General features: G+C 42.0%; 1 protein-coding gene across 1 annotated transcript in view; it reads right to left on the reverse strand.

Moving 5' to 3' along the window:
- The window catches only part of LOC124278778 (nucleolar protein 8-like), a 34,960-nt gene that overhangs the window by 10,242 nt on the left and 3,690 nt on the right, over positions 1-21,028 (reverse strand). The window contains exons 3-10 of the mRNA XM_046714553.1: positions 18,957-19,019; positions 17,190-17,270; positions 16,848-16,992; positions 7,873-7,941; positions 5,472-7,088; positions 3,622-3,825; positions 1,242-1,343; positions 984-1,071 (exon numbers count right to left, since the gene is read on the reverse strand). Coding sequence (XP_046570509.1) covers positions 984-1,071; positions 1,242-1,343; positions 3,622-3,825; positions 5,472-7,088; positions 7,873-7,941; positions 16,848-16,992; positions 17,190-17,270; positions 18,957-18,958 — 2,308 coding nt within the window. The 5' untranslated portion in view covers positions 18,959-19,019. The remainder of the gene's footprint in view (positions 1-983; positions 1,072-1,241; positions 1,344-3,621; positions 3,826-5,471; positions 7,089-7,872; positions 7,942-16,847; positions 16,993-17,189; positions 17,271-18,956; positions 19,020-21,028) is intronic.

A 21,028-nucleotide genomic window follows, 5' to 3' on the forward strand; every position in this document is an offset into this window, starting at 1 on the left:
GAGCAACCAACATGCTCAGGTAAGGTAACATGTCACATGTAATGTGGGGGAAGGGCTGGAGCAGGTAAGGTAACATGTCAGTTTAATGTGGGGAAGGGCTGGAGTAACCAACATGCTCAGGTAAGGTAACATGTCAGTTTAATGTGGGGAAGGGCTGGAGTAACCAACAAGCTCAGGTAAGGTAACATGTCAGCAATGTGGGGAAGGGCTGGAGTAACCAACATGCTCAGGTAAGGTAACATGTCAGCTTAATGTGGGGGAAGGGCTGGAGTAAACCAACATGCTCAGGTAAGGTAACATGTCAGCAATGTGGGGAAGGGCTGGAGTAACCAACAAGCTCAGGTAAGGTAACATGTCAGCAATGTGGGGGAAGGGCTGGAGTAACCAACAAGCTCAGGTAAGGTAACATGTCAGTTAATGTGGGGAAGGGCTGGAGCAACCAACAAGCTCAGGTAAGGTAACATGTCAGTTTAATGTGGGGAAAGGGCTGGAGTAACCAACAAGCTCAGGTAAGGTAACATGTCAGTTTAATGTGGGGGGAAGGGCTGGAGTAACCAACATGCTCAGGCAAGGTAACATGTCAGCTTAATGTGGGGGGAAGGGCTGGAGTAACCAACAAGCTCAGGCAAGGTAACATGTCAGTTTAATGTGGGGGGAAGGGCTGGAGTAACCAACAAGCTCAGGTAAGGTAACATGTCAGTTTAATGTGGGGGGAAGGGCTGGAGTAACCAACAAGCTCAGGTAAGGAAACATGTCAGTTTAATGTGGGGGGAAGGGCTGGAGTAACCAACAAGCTCAGGTATGGTAACATGTCAGCTTAATGTGGGGGGAAGGGCTGGAGTAACCAACAAGCTTAGGTAAGGTGCTGAGAAACCTGGAAGCATAATCTTGGATTCAAACAAGAAATCCTTGTTTTCTGATGAGCCAAGGGATGCAACTCTGCACAGGGAATCGCAACCCATACACATCAGCATATCACCTACCATTCTCCTGTTCCTCGTCACTCTCCACAAAGCGCTCGTCCAAGCGGAACCGTTGATCACTGCCCAGCCGAGCTTGTAACTCCATCAACTGACATACAATGGAGAGTTGTTGTAAGCATATGACAATGGATACTTTTGTTTAACCACATTACAGTGATATATTACTTTTATATAAAACAGACAGAACCATGTGTTTTTCCTGTACGTCTGAATCAAGAGGACCAATGTTGAAACAGGCCTGGCTAGAGTGATCCATACCTTTCTGCCCTTTTCCCCTTCATACTGGGGCCGAACACGGAACATCTTCTCATCCTCATCCTCTGATGACGAACCTGAGCTGTCAAACAGGGACATTCGCTTCTGAAACATTAAGATTAATGACACTTGCCATTACAATAGATACCCTTCATTACATAAGAGACCCTTCATCAGCAGACACATCTTATGACAACAGACACTTGCCATTACAGTAGATACCCTTTATCACATAAGAGATCCTTCATCAGCAGACACATCTTATGACAACAGACACTTGCCATTACAGTAGATACAATTCATTACATAAGAGACCCTTCATCAGCAGACACATCTTATGACAACAGACACTTTCCATTACAGTAGATACAATTCATTACATAAGAGACCCTTCATCAGCAGACACATCTTATGACAACAGACACTTTCCATTACAGTAGATACAATTCATTACATAAGAGACCCTTCATCAGCAGACACATCTTATGACAACAGACACTTTCCATTACAGTAGATACAATTCATTACATAAGAGACCCTTCATCAGCAGACACATCTTATGACAACAGACACTTGCCATTACAGTAGATACCCGTCATTACATAAGAGACCCTTCATCAGCAGACACATCTTATGACAACAGACACTTTCCATTACAGTAGATACAATTCATTACATAAGAGACCCTTCATCAGCAGACACATCTTATGACAACAGACACTTTCCATTACAGTAGATACAATTCATTACATAAGAGACCCTTCATCAGCAGACACATCTTATGACAACAGACACTTTCCATTACAGTAGATACAATTCATTACATAAGAGACCCTTCATCAGCAGAAACATCTTATGACAACAGACACTTGTCATTACAGTAGATACCCTTTATCACATAAGAGACCCTTCATCAGCAGACACATCTTATGACAACAGACACTTGTCATTACAGTAGATACCCGTCATTACATAAGAGACCCTTCATCAGCAGACACATCTTATGACAACAGACACTTTTCATTACAGTAGATACCCGTCATTACATAAGAGACCCTTCATCAGCAGACACATCTTATGACAACAGACACTTGTCATTATAGTAGATACAATTCATTACATAAGAGACCCTTCATCAGCAGACACATCTTATGACAACAGACACTTGTCATTACAGTAGATACCCGTCATTACATAAGAGACCCTTCATCAGCAGACACATCTTATGACAACAGACACTTTTCATTACAGTAGATACCCGTCATTACATAAGAGACCCTTCATCAGCAGACACATCTTATGACAACAGACACTTGCCATTACAGTAGATACCCTTTATCACATAAGAGACCCTTCATCAGCAGACACATCTTATGACAACAGACACTTGCCATTACAGTAGATACCCTTTATCACATAAGAGGCCCTTCATCAGCAGACACATCTTATGACAACAGACACTTGTCATTACAGTAGATACCCTTTATCACATAAGAGACCCTTCATCAGCAGACACATCTTATGACAACAGACACTTGTCATTACAGTAGATACCCTTTATCACATAAGAGACCCTTCATCAGCAGACACATCTTATGACAACAGACACTTGTCATTACAGTAGATACCCGTCATTACATAAGAGACCCTTCATCAGCAGACACATCTTATGACAACAGACACTTGTCATTACAGTAGATACCCTTTATCACATAAGAGATCCTTCATCAGCAGACACATCTTATGACAACAGACACTTGTCATTACAGTAGATAGATACCCTTTATCACATAAGAGACCCTTCATCAGCAGACACATCTTATGACAACAGACACTTGCCATTACAGTAGATACCCTTTATCACATAAGAGACCCTTCATCAGCAGACACATCTTATGACAACAGACACTTGTCATTACAGTAGATACCCGTCATTACATAAGAGACCCTTCATCAGCAGACACATCTTATGACAACAGACACTTGTCATTACAGTAGATACCCTTTATCACATAAGAGACCCTTCATCAGCAGACACATCTTATGACAACAGACACTTGTCATTACAGTAGATACCCTTTATCACATAAGAGACCCTTCATCAGCAGACACATCTTATGACAGCAGACACATCTTATGACAGCAGACACATCTTATGACAACAGACACATCTTATGACAACAGACACTTGTCATTAAAGCAGACAAACCTCATCTCAGTAAAACATGGCCTGACTTACAGCAGACACACCCTGACAGTAGTCTGACCGGACACTCATACCAAAACACAGACACAAGTGAACAGTATCACTACTGACTGTGACAAACAGACAGACAGACAGACAGACAGACAGACAGACAGACAGACAGACAGACAGACAGACCTTAATACAAGAAGAATCTTCTTCCTCACTGCCACTTTTGTCAACATCTTCGTCATCATCATCATCATCTGAAGAAGAAGACATCTTTGTGGTCCTGGTGTTAACAGCTGTTACTGATGTTGCCTCCGCCGCCACTGCTGGTGTTTCCCCCATGTCATCATCAGAGTCAAACACAATCTTCTTGTTGAGTCTGCTGCCCGAGTCCTGAAACAATGTGTCTGTTATAGCGGGGTGCACATTGATGATCGTATTACATAGGCTGATGACACATTGATCATTGGGTTACCTCACACATAAATGTCGCTTTCTGATTGGCTGAGCGCTCTTCTATTATTTTCAATGTACCCCGCTTACAATCAAGTAACATTTCAATGTACCCTGCTGTCAATGGCAACTCATTTGGTACTTCGTGGTAGTAATTCTTTATCTTGAATAACATTGAATCACGTATGATGTACGGAAATTACCGATGTTTTGCGAATGCAAATCGATGGAAGGGATATAACTCTAAATCTGTTTTTCTTGTCAGCAAAATCTAGCGATGGCTACAAAAAGATCTGTACCCGTGCTTCAAACAATTCAAAATTAACATTAAGGTGTTCGGTAAGATAAATATGTTGTTCACTGGTCTCTCGGGGCCCTTATGGCTCAGGGAACAAATAAACATCGAGGGTACATCAACCCATGTCCCCCTCGAGACTAGTGAACAACTTATATTGTGTTACAGGTGTTTATGTTACATTAATTAGTCTGTTACAGGCATAGATGTGACATTAATTAGTCTGTTACAGGTGTTGATAATACATTAGTCTGTTACAGGTGTTGATGTTACATTAATTAGTTTGTTACAGGCATAGATGGTACATTAATTAGTCTGTTACATGTTGTACATTAATTAGTCTGTTACAGGTGTTGATAATACATTAATTAGTCTGTTACAGGTGTTGATGTTACATTAATTAGTCTGTTACAGGCATAGATGTTACATTAATTAGTCTGTTACAGGTGTTGATGTTACATTAATTAGTCTGTTACAGGTGTTGACGTTACATTAATTAGTCTGTTACTAGTGTTGATGTTACATTAATTAGTCTGTTACAGGTGTTGATGTTACATTAATTAGGTCTGTTACAGGTGTTGACGTTACATTAATTAGTCTGTTACAGGTGTGAGATAGTTAGGTGTTGATGTTACATTAATTAGTCTGTTACAGGTGTTGATGTTACATTAATTAGTCTGTTACAGGTGTTGACGTTACATTAATTAGTCTGTTACAGGTGTTGATGTTACATTAATTAGTCTGTTACAGGTGTTGATGTTACGTTAATTAGTCTGTTACAGGTGTTGATGTTACATTGATCATAGTGTTACAGGTGTAGCCGTTACATTGATTGGTGTGTTACAGGTGTTGATGTCACACTGAATAGTGTGTTACAGGTGTTGATGTTACATTGATCATAGTGTTACAGGTGTAGCCGTTACATTGATTGGTGTGTTACAGGTGTTGATGTCACACTCAATAGTGTGTTACAGGTGTTGATGTTACATTGATCATAGTGTTACAGGTGTAGCCGTTACATTGATTGGTGTGTTACAGGTGTTGATGTCACACTGAATAGTGTGTTACAGGTGTTGATGTTACATTGATCATAGTGTTACAGGTGTAGCCGTTACATTGATTAGTGTGTTACAGGTGTTGATGTCACACTGAATAGTGTGTTACAGGTGTTGATGTTACATTGATCATAGTGTTACAGGTGTAGCCGTTACATTGATTAGTGTGTTACAGGTGTTGATGTCACACTCAATAGTGTGTTACAGCTCTCACTAAACTGAAGGAAGAGACATACCACTTGAGCCAGAGCATCCTGGATTGCAGCTTTTCGACTCTGTATCTCTCTCTTCCTCTCTCGTATTGTCTCCAGACGGCGTCGGTTGTCGTCGATGTGTTTGTCCGTCGGACTCAACATCTCTCTGCCTTTATTGTTAACCTCTGTCCTGCTTTTATCAGAAGATTTCCGAGCATCTGTAACACACTGACGCTCCTCCGTCTTCCTGACCTGTCTGTCAGATCCCCCCACTATCTTCGCTACACCTGGCACCATGGTTTTCTTCTGATTGGAAGATCGGACAGCCTCTCCACTAATGTCACATTCCTCTTTCCTGGACATTTTCTGTTTTTTTGAGGGCTGATATTCCTGAGAACTGTCACTCTCCTCTCCGCTGCTGAGCCCTGGTTGTGGGTACACGATCCTGCCAGCATCTATGGAAAAGCCGCAGGAAAACTCATCCACTCCTGCCCTGGAACAGCTGACGACAGCAGATGATGGAGCAGACGTCATCTTGCATGGATCAGCAGATGTAACTGGGGCCTTTGAAGACTTTCTGAAGCTAGACAGAATCTCATCTGTATCTGCTGACCCAGTAGAGTCACTGTCTTCAGTATCCGTGCTCATTGTATCTGGTTTCACTCTGTCATTGTCTCTTCCTTGTCTGTGGTCATTCCCTTGATCCAACACAGCTCTCCCTCGGAACTCTGGAATTCCTGACTTCCACCTGGGCTGATTTCTGTCCGAGTCTTTCTTGTCCCTCTCATCTTCATGACTGAAGCTGCCAAAGCTCCTGTTCTGCCCATCCTGAAGTTCCATGGAAGAGTCCTCATCAGGGGAGCTGTCCGACTCAGACTCATCATCACTTGACTCCCTGTTAGAACAATCAGTTGGTTTGCCATCTCCCTTCCTTTGTGATGCTGTCTTCTTTTGCGTGCTTCTCTGATTCTCCCCAACACTCCCGTCTCCACTGTCAGACTCTCCACTGCTGGACTCTCCACTTGAGGAGACTGAGGCTGAAGACTTTATGTTTAGTTTAATGGGTGTCTTAGGTGCAACTTGCTTGCCATGAGAGCATGGCTTTGCTCCCTTCTTCCCGGCAACATACACAAATGATGCTGACTTGACATCGCCAGTTTCACTCTCACTGTCAGAACTGTGGCTGTGTTCCTGGAACCTTTTGCTTGGCTGCCGAACAATGTTTGTTTTCTTTTTGATAGCTGCCTTCAACTTTGTAGAAGCTATGATTTCATCAGTATCAGCAGACTCGTCATTGGAAGAGCCTTTCTCTGGAGCCACCATCCTGTCCAAGGAGCCTCTTTCTCTGCTTTGTTGACCTGAACCCACAGAGTTGTTCTTCACTGTCCCATCTCGGAGCAGAATCTCGAAGTTGTTGGCTTCTGTCACGACTTGATCATACCTGTGTTGCTGCTGAGCCAGGAAGTCCACTACCATCTGGCTCCCAGCTCTCTTGCTCCTCTTGTGCTCCACCAGAAATTCCCCTTTCCTCTTGCGTGTGATGTCTGAGTCGTGGCTATCGATGCTCCATGTCAGATTGACCCTCCCCTCCTCTGCCACATCTTCATCCTTCAGCTTCTTCAGGTTGTGACACAGCTTGGACGGGTCAACGCGGACCATCTGACAATATAGTCATCATGAAAAACAAGAGTTCCAAATGTACAAATGTTGTGTTTTCTAGTGATATTACCAAAAAGACATTCTAACAGCTTAAATAAGAGATGCCAATCAACGACTGAGTATTACAGTCCGTTTGAGTCAGAAACGGACCAATGAATTGCAAATTTTATCATTGTACAAAATTGCCACATAAATATAAATAGTACACATGTTTATCATTTACTAATACCCAACAGCTTTCTTATATTGGAAAATTTTCCGGACTCCACCAAAAAAGTTCTTTAAGAAACTATCATTGAAATTTTGACACAGTTCACTATTTGTTACGAGGGAGGAGTGCAGAGAAAGGGACAGCCAGGTGTTAGAGAAAGGATGGAGACGGCACAGCACAGGCTAATGAATCAATAACTTGGTGGGCACTTGTGCACATGCTTCTCTAACACCTGGCTGTCCCTTTCTCTGCACTCCTCCCTCGTAAAAAATAGTGAACTGTGTCAAAATTTCAATGATAGTTTCTTAAAGAACTTTTTTGGTGGAGTCCGGAAAATTTTCCAATATAAGAAAGCTGTTGGGTATTAGTAAATGATAAACATGTGTACTATTTATATTTATGTGGCAATTTTGTACAATGATAAAATTTGCAATTCATTGGTCCGTTTCTGACTCAAACGGACTGTAGTTATCATGAAGGTCACATGTAGGTCAGATTACTCCACCTTGATGCTGAACCAACTAGTTACACCCAGCAGATCTGAGGGTGGGACACCACCAGGTGTTGTCCTACCTTGCTCTGGCTTGGCTTCTTCAGTTGGAGGATAGGGAGAACACGGCCGTACTTGCCAACCACCCAATTCTGAAAACATAACTGCAGTAGTACAATACACTGGATGTTGGGAGTTCCTTGGTAACAATACCATGATACCTACTTGGTTGGATTCAATTGAAGCACTCTAGAAGTTGGTGAGTCTATAACAAAGCATACAAATTTATGGTAACTGTACATTTTAACTATAAATTGTATATATACACTTATCCTATCTCACATCTTGTACTCTCTGTCTTTATTTCGACCAGCTGAGTGGAAACGAACTGTAAACCGCCCATGCACCCATGCTGTTCCTGGAGCAAAGTCGTAATTGGAGTAGTAGGGAGGCCAGGTGGACATCCATTGCATGAGATAGGATAAGTATATAAATATACAATTTATAGTTAAAATTTTCAAAATTTTAAACTTATCCTGACTCATGTTGCTAACTTATCAGCTGCCATATATGGGTTATTACAATATACTTATTATGATAAAAGTATATATAATATTAATACAATGCTTAAGACTAATAGACTTAAGCTTGTTAATATGATAGCATAAACTCCTTAGAGGTTTGTTAGCTAAAATACTTTTATGATATAAACATAGTACTGAGCTTAAGATATGATTAAACTTAAGCTAAATATATAATAGCAAAACTCCTTAGAGTTTATCAGCTGATATACTTTTTTTTATGAAGTAAAACATAGTACTAAGCTTAAGATATGAATAAACTGAAGCTATATATATAATAGCAAAACTTTGTAGAGTTTGTTAGCTAATATATTTTTACAATGTAACCATAATGCTTAAGATATGATGAAACTTAAGGTAACTATATAATAGCAAAAACTCTTTAGAGTTTGTTAGCTAATATACTTTATATGATATAAACATAGTACTGAGCTTTAAGATATGAATAAACTTAAGCTACATATATAATAGCAAAACTCCGTAGACTTTGTTAGCTAATACATGTTATAATGTAACCATAATGCTTAAGATATGATGAAACTTAAGCTAAATATATAATAGCAAAAAACTCTTTTAGAGTTTGTTAGCTAATATACTTATATGATATAAACATAGTACTGAGCTTAAGATATGAATAAACTTAAGCTACATATATAATAGCAAAAACGTAGAGTTTGTTAGCTAAATATATTTTTATGATATGAGTATAGTACTGTGTTTTATATAATAAACTTAAGCTACATATATAATAGCAAAACTCTGTAGAGTTTGTTAGCTAATACATTTATAATGTAACCATAGTACTGAGCTTAAGATATGATTAACTTAAGCTAAATATATAATAACAAACTCCGTAGAGTTGTTAGCTTATATATTGTATGATATAATAACCATAGTACTGAGCTTAAGATAATAAAAGAACTTAAAGCAAAATATATATAGCATGTAGCTATTTAGTACTGTTATAAGATAAGTAAAATCTGTAAGATTGACTTATCTTCTCGAGGAACTATCAACTGTTGTCGCGAGGACCATGGGACCCGAATTGGTGGATACCTGAGGCGTCCTCGGTGGTGATATCTCTCAGATAGTGGTTGGCAAACACCATATCGGATCTCAGAAATAACCCTCCATTATTTCAATAGCATTTGTGTAGAGCAATGTAGATGTTAGCTCTAATATCACGAGGATTAGAAGCTCATGGAGGGTCGATTCTGCAGTCTTGTAGGCACGTTAGTATGACAGTTCTGATCCAAAAGGAGATAGTAGTCACGTGAGACTTCCGTCTCATTAGCTTTGATAGAGGAAACAAATCTCTTGCATTTTTCCCTCCTGTTTGGCTCGGTGGAGATATATTTTCAGTGCTCTTACTGGCCATCGTGATAGATTCATCGTATCATGGGGTCCCAAGTATATCATCAAAGCGTGTTCATAAACCTCACTTGTGAGGTGTTGGAGAACACTATATTCAGATCCCAAGTTGGAGGCGTGAAACTTCGCTTTTAATCCTCCAATCAGAAAGCTCAGTAGCTTAAAGGCGAGTAACTGGGTTAGGTTAACTTGGCCCGTTCTCAGTTATGATAGAGCTATTGCTGCAAAGATAGGTGGACAAGTTGAGCCTTATAAAATCTTAGTCTGACGTAGATAACATAAGTAGTCCACCACTTGAGGATGAGTAGCATATCTAGCTGTAAATCCTTCCTTTGCAGCATAATTGACAAACTGCTATTGCCATTTGTCATCATTATAAGTTGCCAGTTGAGTTACGCAGGGCAAGCTAGACTGCTTTGCAGCTCTGGCTGAATAACTTGTTATTCAGACACGCGTTTCTAATCAAAGCGTGAAGTTGGAATATATCTGGCTTTCCGTGCGCTGGTTTGGTGTCGCGGATGTATTAACAGATCTCGAGCACTCTGTAAGATGTAGTATTGGTTGTCCGATTTCTTGAATAAGAGTTGGAAACCACGTTCTCGCTGGTCAGTAGGCCGTGACCAAATTCAGATGGAGGCTCTGCTTTTGACTGATTTTGAGTAAACTTGTGAGATTAACGCTGGTGGCGGAAAAGCGTCGCCGTTGAGTCCTTCCACGATATGCTTAGATGAAGCGTCTGTTGCCAATGCTAGTGGGTCTGGAACTGGCGATCACGAATGTTGTCAGTTGTTTGTTGAATCGAGTGGTAAATAAGTCTATTAGTGTAGTTCCTATTTCCTTGATAATTTGAGTGAATATCTCTGTATGGACCATTCATTCTGTCGTGGTGATGGTATGTGTGGCGAGAGAGGCGTCTGCTATCACATTCTTTGCTCCTGGAATGTGATATGCTCTTATGTATGTTGAGATTGTCGATTAAATCGAACAATTGAAAACAGAGTCGATATGTTCGGGGACCTGGTTGAGCTTAGTTGTTCACATAAAGCGCCACTGTCGAATTGACTGTGTGAATCATCCACTGGGTATACTGTAGTAAGTTGCTCCAGTGCATTAAGGCTTTATTACTGCTTGCATCTCTAGCAGATTTATGTGTAATTTGTTCTCTTGATTGCTCATAGCCCTGATGCCGTCCTGTTGGCAAGATGGGCTCCCCAACCTATATAGTGACACATCTTACGAGAGAAGTGTTATCGATTCCAGCTCTATTAGCGAGGCAGCCTATTCAAACATTGATCTCTTGGTCCACCATAGTAGATGAGGTTTGACCTGAACCGGTGAATTGAGCGGTAGAGATTAAGTCTAGATCGCGAATTGATGATGACTTGTAACGGATGTAATTGTAGTCTGCCTCTGCCTGTCATGTCATGCGTAACCCCAACAGACTCTGTCACTGTGTCGTAGTGGTAGCGGAGATAGTAAGGCTTAATGGAATGACTGTTGGATCTTGATCCATGGTTCTCGGTACAATTATACGATTCTCGCGCCGTTACAAATCAATAACCTAAAATTAGCAGATCTTGCGAAGGTTCTAGGTCCAACTTAGTAGGTTTACTAACCATCTAGTTGTGTTAGTAGCATGATGATGAATTCAACTGTAGTCTGAGGCGCTATGGATTTGGATCCATTTGTATCCCGTCGTCGAGGTAAATTAAGCTGCGAAGTGCTTGGCGATGTAGGTGCACAACCAGGGTGACTGCCATCGTTGAACTTTTATGTAAAAATTAGCCTGACTGCCGTGCCTCGTCCCCACTTGACAGGGGAGGTCTCTAACCTCAAGAAGGCAGCCCAATCATGAAGGTTCAGATTAGCTGGACTGTAAGGAGGCTTGCTCGTTCACTGATATATTGTTGTCACTTGCAACCTATGTGTTGAACTGTGAACTATGATCGACCTCTGCGTAGAGGCGTTGTCCATCTCGGTCCAATCAGAACAAGGCATTTTGATTCTGTAGAGTACCAGCGCTGTGATGTCACGGTGTAGCAGGAAAAGGAACCTTGCATAATATAGTGCGTCGTTGATATTAGAACAATGCGTCGGTCTTCACCGTCTAAGCTTCGAAGTTACCCGGTGACCCACGGTTTCGAGGGTTGATGGTAAACGCTAGCGAAACCTCCGCCGAAAATACCTCGCTCTGTAATATTAATGCTGTTATAATAATAATAATGTTATTTTCCAGGCTGTCGCATGAAAGTAACTTCAGTCTTGAAGATAATTCCGACTTCCTTATATAAGGTTCAATAAACCTTGCAAGTTGTCAGCTTGTAGACTGTTAAAGCTGAACTTGTTGTACATATTTCTTCTCAGGAAATCATTGACGATTATGAGTTTTACTTTCGTTGTAACAAGGCTGCTGTTCAATTTCGATTTATTGAATTGTCTGCAGATCTGCGTAATGGTCACGCATGTAGATAATTGTATATCGTAGTAGGTAGTCGGCTTGAAGATCCTTAATTAGGCTCTTCTTCTGTTGATAAATTAATACAGCGGCGTTCTGTGTTGTAAATAGCCTGTGCAATTGTCTTAGCGTAGGCTTGTAGATGCGGCAGTTGATAGACAACTCATGCGATGTCTTGAACGGACTGGACGAGTGGCTATATATGACGAAAGTGGCTAGTATATGGAGACCTTGGAGGAGACTTCCTCGCTTAACGCCGGGGACTTCGCTAAGATCTCGGCAACGCTTCTAGATCTTCTGGGTGAAGTAGACTTGGAGCCACTTAGCCTTTCGTGACCTTCGCGAAAGTATCGAGTCAGAGTCCGATCAATATATGGCTTTGCTTCGCGAACGACCTCTGTGTTCTACAGGGTGTGGGCTCGGCGGCGTCTCCTTCCGATGTCCCCTCAACTGGTGAGGCTTAGCTCCTTCAGCGAGGCGGCCTGGGACTTCCTTAGCGAAGCGTCTAGAGTCCGATCAATATATGAGCGCTTCGCGAAGCGACCTCTGTGTTCTACAGGGTGTGGGCTCGTCAAAGCTCCCGCAACTCTATATGGAGCTTGCTTCAGCGAATCCACCTCTGTGTTTCTACAGGGTGTGGGCTCGACAAAGCCCCGCAACTCTATATATGAGCTTGCTTCGCGAAAGACCTCTGTGTTCTACAGGGTGTGGGCTCGGCGAAGCGCTCCGCGAACTCAATATATGAGCTTGCTTTAAGCGAAACCTCTGTGTTCTACAGGGTGTGGGCTAAGCGCTCCCGCAACTCAATATATGAGCTTGCTTCGCGAATCGACCTCTGTGTTCTACAGGGTGTGGTCACGCGGCGCTCCGCTAACTCTATATATATGAGCTTGCTCGAAAGACCGAAAGACCTCTGTGTTCTACAGGGTGTCAATATATGAGCGGCTTCGCAAACGACCCTGTGTTCTACAATATATCGGCGCTTTGCCCGCAAAGCGACCTCTGTGTTCTACAGGGTGTGGGCTCGGCCAAAGCGGCTAACTCTATATATGAGCTTGCTTCATATAGCGACCTCTGTGTTCTACAGGGTGTGGGCTCGCCAAAGCGCCCCGCAACTCTATATATGAGCGCTTGCTTCGGGCTGAATCGACCTCTGTGTTCTACAGGGTGTGGGCGCCGGCTCTATATAAAGCCGCCCAAGCGACCTCTATATATATGAAGGGTGCTTCTCGCAAAGACCTCTGTGTTCTACAGGGTGTGGAAGACCTCTGTGTTCTACAGGGTGTGGGCTCCTCCATAACTCAATATATGAGCGCTTTGCTTCGAAAGCGACCTCTGTGTTCTACAGGGTGTGGGCTCGGCCAAGCGCTCCGCTAACTCAATATATGGCGCTTGCTTCGAAGCGACCTCTGTGTTCTACAGGGTGTGGGCTCGCGAAGCGCCCCGCTAACTCTATATATGAGCTTGCTTCCGAAAGACCTCTGTGTTCTACAGGGTGTGGGCTCGGGCGGCTTTCCCGCAACTCAATATATGAGCTTGCTTCGCAAAGCGACCTCTGTGTTCTACAGGGTGTGGGCTCGGGCGAAGCTCCCCAGCTTTGCCGCAAAGCGACCTCTGTGTTCTACAGGGTGTAGGGTCGGCGAAGCCCTTCTCTTCTCATGATGTCCCTCGTAACTAGTGAGGCTCTAAGCTCCTTCGCGAGGCTGACCTGGGACTTCCTTAGCGAAGTGTTCGCTACGGGCTGGGTTGCGCCTTCGCGGAGGCGCTGCCTGTGGGCTCAAAGGCCCTACGCCGAAGCCAAGGCGGGCTCTAAGGCCCTGTATGACTTAGTATGGGGTGGGCTCTGAGGCCCGTGGTTCTGAAGCCTCTGTAAGCCGTGAACGGTCTTCCATCAGCCTCATGATTTGGTTGACCAGGTCATCTGGGATGGTCTGCGCGCTGGCGTTGAGGGTGTCCTCTCTGTGATAGTGACGAGACCCTCAGTTATAATCTCTGGCGTCCAGCGTAGGTTCTGATTGCATGTTGATCTGCGCTGAAGTGACGGTAGCCGATACTGGTCACTTCTTATGACATACATCTGGAATGATAATCGAAAATGTCATCATCATATAAACATAATTCTGAATATCAGAAGCAAAGTTGTTTTAGTAGCCTTCGTGGATTTCCCTTTTGACGCGGGCTGTAGACCTGGGGTTCGAGCGCATGCGTTGAGACGACGCGTGGAAGCTCTTCTAGTTTTAGACTGTGATGAAGGAGCGTCCTGGGAAGCAGGTCGCTTCTAGGATATAGCGGACTGCGTCCACGCTTATCCCCCGGAAGGTAACTCAGGATATATCTGACTCCGATCTATTAGCCATGACTGAAGATTGTTTCGAGATTTATCTGCCTTCCGTCTCAAAAGCGGAACATAAATATTTATCAAAGGTAGAAATTGGTAAATTAATACATAATTTACAACGAGAAACAATAGAACATGGAGTAATGCAACTAGGGCATTTTAAATGTGGATCGGTAGCAGAGTAGCGTAATTTACAAACAGTGCAGATTTTTATTAACGCAAACTGCTGAGTAAAACACGGCCGAACCGTGAATCAAGCAGCAGAAACACGAATAATTATCAATGCATGTTGAATAATGATACTAGTTACACCTCTATAGATGAATATAAGAGGTAACAAACTAAATATAAATAAAGGATATAGTGTGCAGGGAGACACAGGTGCTCTCACGTCTTGCTCACTGGGGTGAAGAAGGAGAGAGTAGAGGCACATGGGTTGGGTGGCCCTCGTTCAGCGCTTGTGGAAGGGAGGTAACTTCGTGGTGGGTACTAATGAGTGATTTTTATTGAAGGGAACTTCAGTTGGGAGATACAAGTGTTCCACTAGGTTCGCAAGAAAGAAGAAGACAAGCAATAAGCATGAGTCAGGATAAGTAGATAAATATACAATTTATAGTTAAAATTTTCAAAATTTTAAACTTATCCTATCTCATGTCTTGTACTTATCCCACGGTTGGACAGCGGGCGCAGATTACCCTGTGTCTTGACAGTGCAGACAACTAGTGCCAATTAACTGTAAACAACCATAGATAGCGATGCACATGGGAGGCTTGTTACGAATCCAAAGATTACGTAACTCCTATGCTTGTGACTGGTTCATCCACAGAACCCCTTGGCGTACTATGCACAAAACTCCAGACTAATGTGTTTTTCCGCTGCAACCTTTGGGTAAAGGCGAAAGGACGGAGCCCGGCAAGAAATCCTGCCTCGCCACAATTTACAGAATGCCCCAGTAAATTACAATGTCTCAACCTTAATCTGGCCACCCCTGCTTCGAGACCGCCCCCGCAGACACCATCATAGAAAGATGAAAGAAACAATGACTCAGGAAGCTCACTATTTTAACGTTCGGTTCCGAACAACATTGAACAACCCCTGCTCCTTTGCCTAAGCTTAGTCGAAGATGTGCCCAGCGGAACTCATCGAAATCGATGGAGCCCCTCTACATCAGTGATGAAGAGGTCTCGTAGATAGTGCAACAAGAAGACTGTATCTGACCTCCAGAAGCAGCCCTCCATGATTGACATCAAGGAGCAGTTGCTGTGCAATGGCATGGTTGAAGTCCCAATGGAGACCAAGAAAAACCTTGCCAAGTTTCTTCTGCTCAAACTTCACACGGTTAACGTCCAATATGAGCCGCAGTAGGCAAGGCTACCAAGCAGAAAAAAGTTTTGAAAGTAACTCCTTCATAATCACTGCAGACAAGGTGATGGAGGACGATGGAGAGGTCGTCGTAGCTAACACCGTGTTTATAGCAGCCAAATATGTAGCCAGCTTAGTTCCCTTCAATTTCCTTGTAGCACACAAAAGCTAAAGGAACCTGTGCTGAAGAAGAAGTAGAGGACGGAATGCCCCTAACTCTACAATAGACCTCGAATCTCTTCCATTTGTCATCGTATAATGACTGAATGGAAATCTGGTAATCCCCGAAGCCACTCATGAGAGTAGCCCTTACTTACAAGCGACTTCTGGAGAAAACAGAGAACATAGGAGCAGTAAAAACATCTCTGATGCACTTCAGGTTCTTGAATGCGTCATCCACGGAAGACGACATCTGCGTGATACAGGTGCGAGGAGGGAACCTGATGGTCGACAGGTCCCAATTCCTCATGGCATAAGAAGACAGGAGACTATCCACAGACCTGCTCCTGGGCAGCTGCAACATACTAGGATATGGGAAGGATCCACCAAGTCGAAGCTGCCCTCCGAGGTAGAGTGTTCGTCCGAATTCACAGGTGAGGGGTGTCAATGCGGGTTGAAGCAGGCACATAAGGCCAAGCATCTGACACATCAACAGGCTGAGACATAGCACTGACATGATTCAGCGAACCCATGGAGATGTCAAACCGTGTGCTAGATACAGATCTATGGGATGAGAAGGCAAATTCAGAGTCAGCTCAACCCGATTTGGCCAATGCTCCGGAGAGGGGGGATCCAATGAATGCCTCTCAAATGATACAGTTCGTTTAATCAAAGCCTACAACTTCAACAGCCTACAACTACAACAGCCTACAACTACAACAGCCTACAACTACAACGGTCTACAACTACAACGGTCTACAACTACAACGGTCTACAACTGAAGCAGCCTACCTTTTCCCCGGGGATTGGGGTGCCTGGTACAGCTCCTCTCATGACAAAGTCCTGCACCCCCGGTGCCTCAGCAAAGGGATCATGTAGATACAGGTTCTTGTCCTTGTCCAGAGGCTGGGCAGCATCACCTCGCTCCTTCTCCAACCTGCAGACAAGGCAAAGTTAACAAAATGATGGCAAGATCTGAAATAACCCTACCCTGGCCACTTTATGTCAATGTACCCACACAGACTCCTCCGTGAGAGTAGAACCACATTACTGCAATCACAGTACTGGGTGATCTACCATCATCATGATACAGGGGAAAATATTACTTGGCATTATTTGGTATAGGTAGCTTACCTGGTGAGAAAATTCTCTTTGGCTGTTTGCAGGACCAGAGTGAAACCCTTCCATTTTGCCCGCGAGAGAACATACTGAAACCTTCAAGGTGCATCACATTAAGGTGTATCACAGGCTAGACTGTACTGTTACCAACATTAAGGTGTATCACAGCATAGACTGTACTGTTACCAACAGTAAGGTGTATCACAGGCACTGTATTATTACCAACCGTAAGGTTATCACAACTGTCACGGTTACCAACAATAAAGGTATATCTAGACAGTAAGGTGTATAGACTGTAAAAACTGTTACCAACAGTAAGGTGTATCACAGGCTAGACTGTATTGTTACCAACAGTAAGGTGTATCACAGGCTAGACTGTACTGTTACCAACAGTAAGGTGTATCACAGCATAGACTGTACTGTTACCAACAGTAAGATTGTTACCAACAGTAAGGTGTGTATCACAGCATAGACTGTACCGTTACCAACAGTAAGGTGTATCACAGGCTAGACTGTACCGTTACCAACAGTAGGTGTGGATCACAGGCTAGACTGTACTGTTACCAACAGTAAGGTGTATCACAGCATAGACTGTACTGTTACCAACAGTAAGGTGTATCGCAGCATAGACTGTACTGTTACCAACAGTAAGGTGTATCACAGCATAGACTGTAAATGTTACCAACAGTAAGGTGTATCACAGCATAGACTGCACTGTTACCAACAAGTAAGGTGTATCACAGTATAGACTGTACTGTTACCAACAGTAAGGTGTATCACAGCATAGACTGTACTGTTACCAACAGTAAGGTGTATCACAGGCTAGACTGTACTGTTACCAACAGTAAGGTGTATCACAGCATAGACTGTACTGTTACAACAGTAAAGTGTATCACCATAAACTGCAGTTACCAACAGTAAGGTGTATCACAGCATAGACTGTACTGTTACCAACAGTAAGGTGTAGCATAGACTGACTGTACCAACAGTAAGTTACCAACAGTTACCAAGGTGTATCACAGCATAGACTGTACTGTTACCAACAGTAAGGTGTATCACAGCATAGACTGTACTGTTACCAACAGTAAGGTGTATCACAGCATAGACTGTACTGTTACCAACAGTAAGGTGTATCACAGTATAGACTGTACTGTTACCAACAGTAAGATTGTATCACAGGCTAGACTGTACTGTTGCCAACAGTAATGTGTATCGCAGCATAGACTGTACTGTTACCAACAGTAAGGTGTATCACTGCTAGACTGTACTGTTACCAACAGTAAGGTGTAACATTACCAACAGGTGTATCACAGCATAGACTGTACTGTTACCAACATTAAGGTGTATCACAGGCATAGACTGTACTGTTACCAACAGTAAGGTGTATCACAGCATAGACTGTACTGTTACCAACAGTAAGGTGTATCACAGCATTGGACTTGTCTACAACTGTAAGCTTTGTAGAATTGATCAGGCTTGCTGACTTTGTCATTGTATAGATGTTCATGCTGTTGATCACAGAATTGCCTTGTCCAGACTCAATTATTTACAGACCGCTGCCATATAGCTGAAATATTGCTGAGTCGCGGTGTAAAACTAAACTCACTCACTCACTGACTATAATACAAAGAATATCACATGACAAATCACAAAGCGTGGATTTTAGTGCTCAGTATCAACATGTGTCTGATCCTCAGTTTGTTTGTTTTTGACATGCAACAAATCACTGAAATCAGTGCACAGACTTTCTTATTACTGAAATGTGTCGGTCAAATTACTCACATGTGTCAAGATCTTTCTTTGTTCCATTGATGTTGAGGTAGGCAAATGTTTTCACTGGTTCACCTGGAAACAAGAAGGAAAAAACATAGATAAACCAACTTACACATTCCCACGCCAGTTTAAGGTCACTGTCTTACATTTTTAGAGTGCTATACATTTATGTCAGTGTCCCCTTACATTTACATCAGTTTTATACATTCATGTCAGTGTTCTTAAGTTTAGTTTCATGTCAGTGTTCTTACATTGACATCAGTGTCCTTTACATTTACATCAGTGTTCTTACATTTACATCAGTGTCCTTGCAATTTTACATCTGTGTTCTTACATTTACATCTGTGTCTGTTACATTTACATCAGTGTTCTTACAATTACATCAGTGTTCTTACATTAACATCGTGTCCTTACATTTACATCAGTGATATACATTTACATCAGTTTTCATTTACATTTACATCAGGGGTTCTTACATTTACACATCAGTGTCCTCACATTTACATCAGTGTTGCCTTACATTTTACATCAGTGTTCATACATTTACATCAGTGTTCTTACATTTACATCAGTGTTCTTACATTTACATCAGTGTCCCCTACATTTACATCAGTGTCCTTACATTTACATCAGTGTTCTTACATTTCAACATCAGGTGTCCTTACATTTACATCAGTGTTATTTAGTGCATTTACATCAGTGTTCTTACATATACATCTGTGCCCTTACATTTACATCTGTGCCCTTACAGTTACATCTGTGTCCTTACATTTACATCAGTGTTCTTACATTAACATCAGTGTCCTTACATTTACATCAGTGATATACATTTACATCAGTGTTCTTACATTTACATCATCAGTGTCCTTACATTTACATCAGTATTCTTACATTTACATCAGTGTTCTTACATATACATCTGTGCCCCTTACATTTACATCTGTGTCCCTTACATTTACATCAGTGTTCTTACATTAACATCAAAGTGTCCTTACATTTACATCAGTGATATACATTTACATCAGTGTTCTTACATTTACATCAGTGTCCTTACATTTACATCAGTGTCCTTACATTTACATCTGTGTCCTTACATTTACATCTGTGTCGATTTACATTTACGCCAGTGTTCTTACATTTACGCCAGTGTCCTTACATTTTCATCAGTTTCCTTACATTTACATCAGTGTCCTTATATTTACACCAGTGTCCTTATATTTACATCAGTGTTCTTACATTTATGTCAGGGTCCTTACATTTACATCAGTGTCCTTACATTTTACGCCAGTGTCCTTACATTTACATCAGTGTTCTTACATTTACGCCAGGGTCCTTACATTTACATCAGTGTCCTTACATTTACGCCAGGGTCCTTACATTTACATCAGTGTCCTTACATTTACATCAGTGTTCTTACATTTTTACATTTACATCAGGATCCTTACATTTTACGTCAGGGTCCTTACATTTACATCAGCTGTTCTTACATTTACATCAGTGTCCTTACATTTACGCCAGGGTCCTTACATTTTACATCAGTGTTCTTACATTTACATCAGTGTCCTTACATTATGTCAGTGTGCTTACATTCACATCAGTGTTCTTACATTTACATCAGTGATATACATTTACATCAGTGTCCCTTACATTTACATCAGTGTTCTTACATTTACATCAGGGTCCCTACATTTACATCAGTGTTCTTACATTTACATCAGTGTTCTTACATATACATCTGTGCCCTTACATTTACATCTGTGCCCTTACATTTACATAAGTGTTATACATTTACATCAGTGTTAAACATTTACATCAGTGTTCTTACATTTACATCAGTGTCCTTACATTTACGTCAGGGTTCTTACATTGACGTCAGTGTCCTTACATTTTCGTCAGTGTCCTTACATTTACATCAGTGTTCTTACATTTACGTCAGTGTTCTTACATTTACATCAGTGTCCTTACATTTACATCAGTTTCCTTACATTTACATCAGTGTCCTTACATTTACATCAGTGTCCTTACATTTACATCAGTGTTCTTACATTTATGTCAGGGTCCTTACATTTACATCAGTGTCC

The sequence above is a fragment of the Haliotis rubra genome, unplaced genomic scaffold, assembly GCF_003918875.1.
Source record: "Haliotis rubra isolate DU_JTF1 unplaced genomic scaffold, ASM391887v1 Scf241, whole genome shotgun sequence".
NCBI lineage: Eukaryota > Metazoa > Mollusca > Gastropoda > Lepetellida > Haliotidae > Haliotis > Haliotis rubra.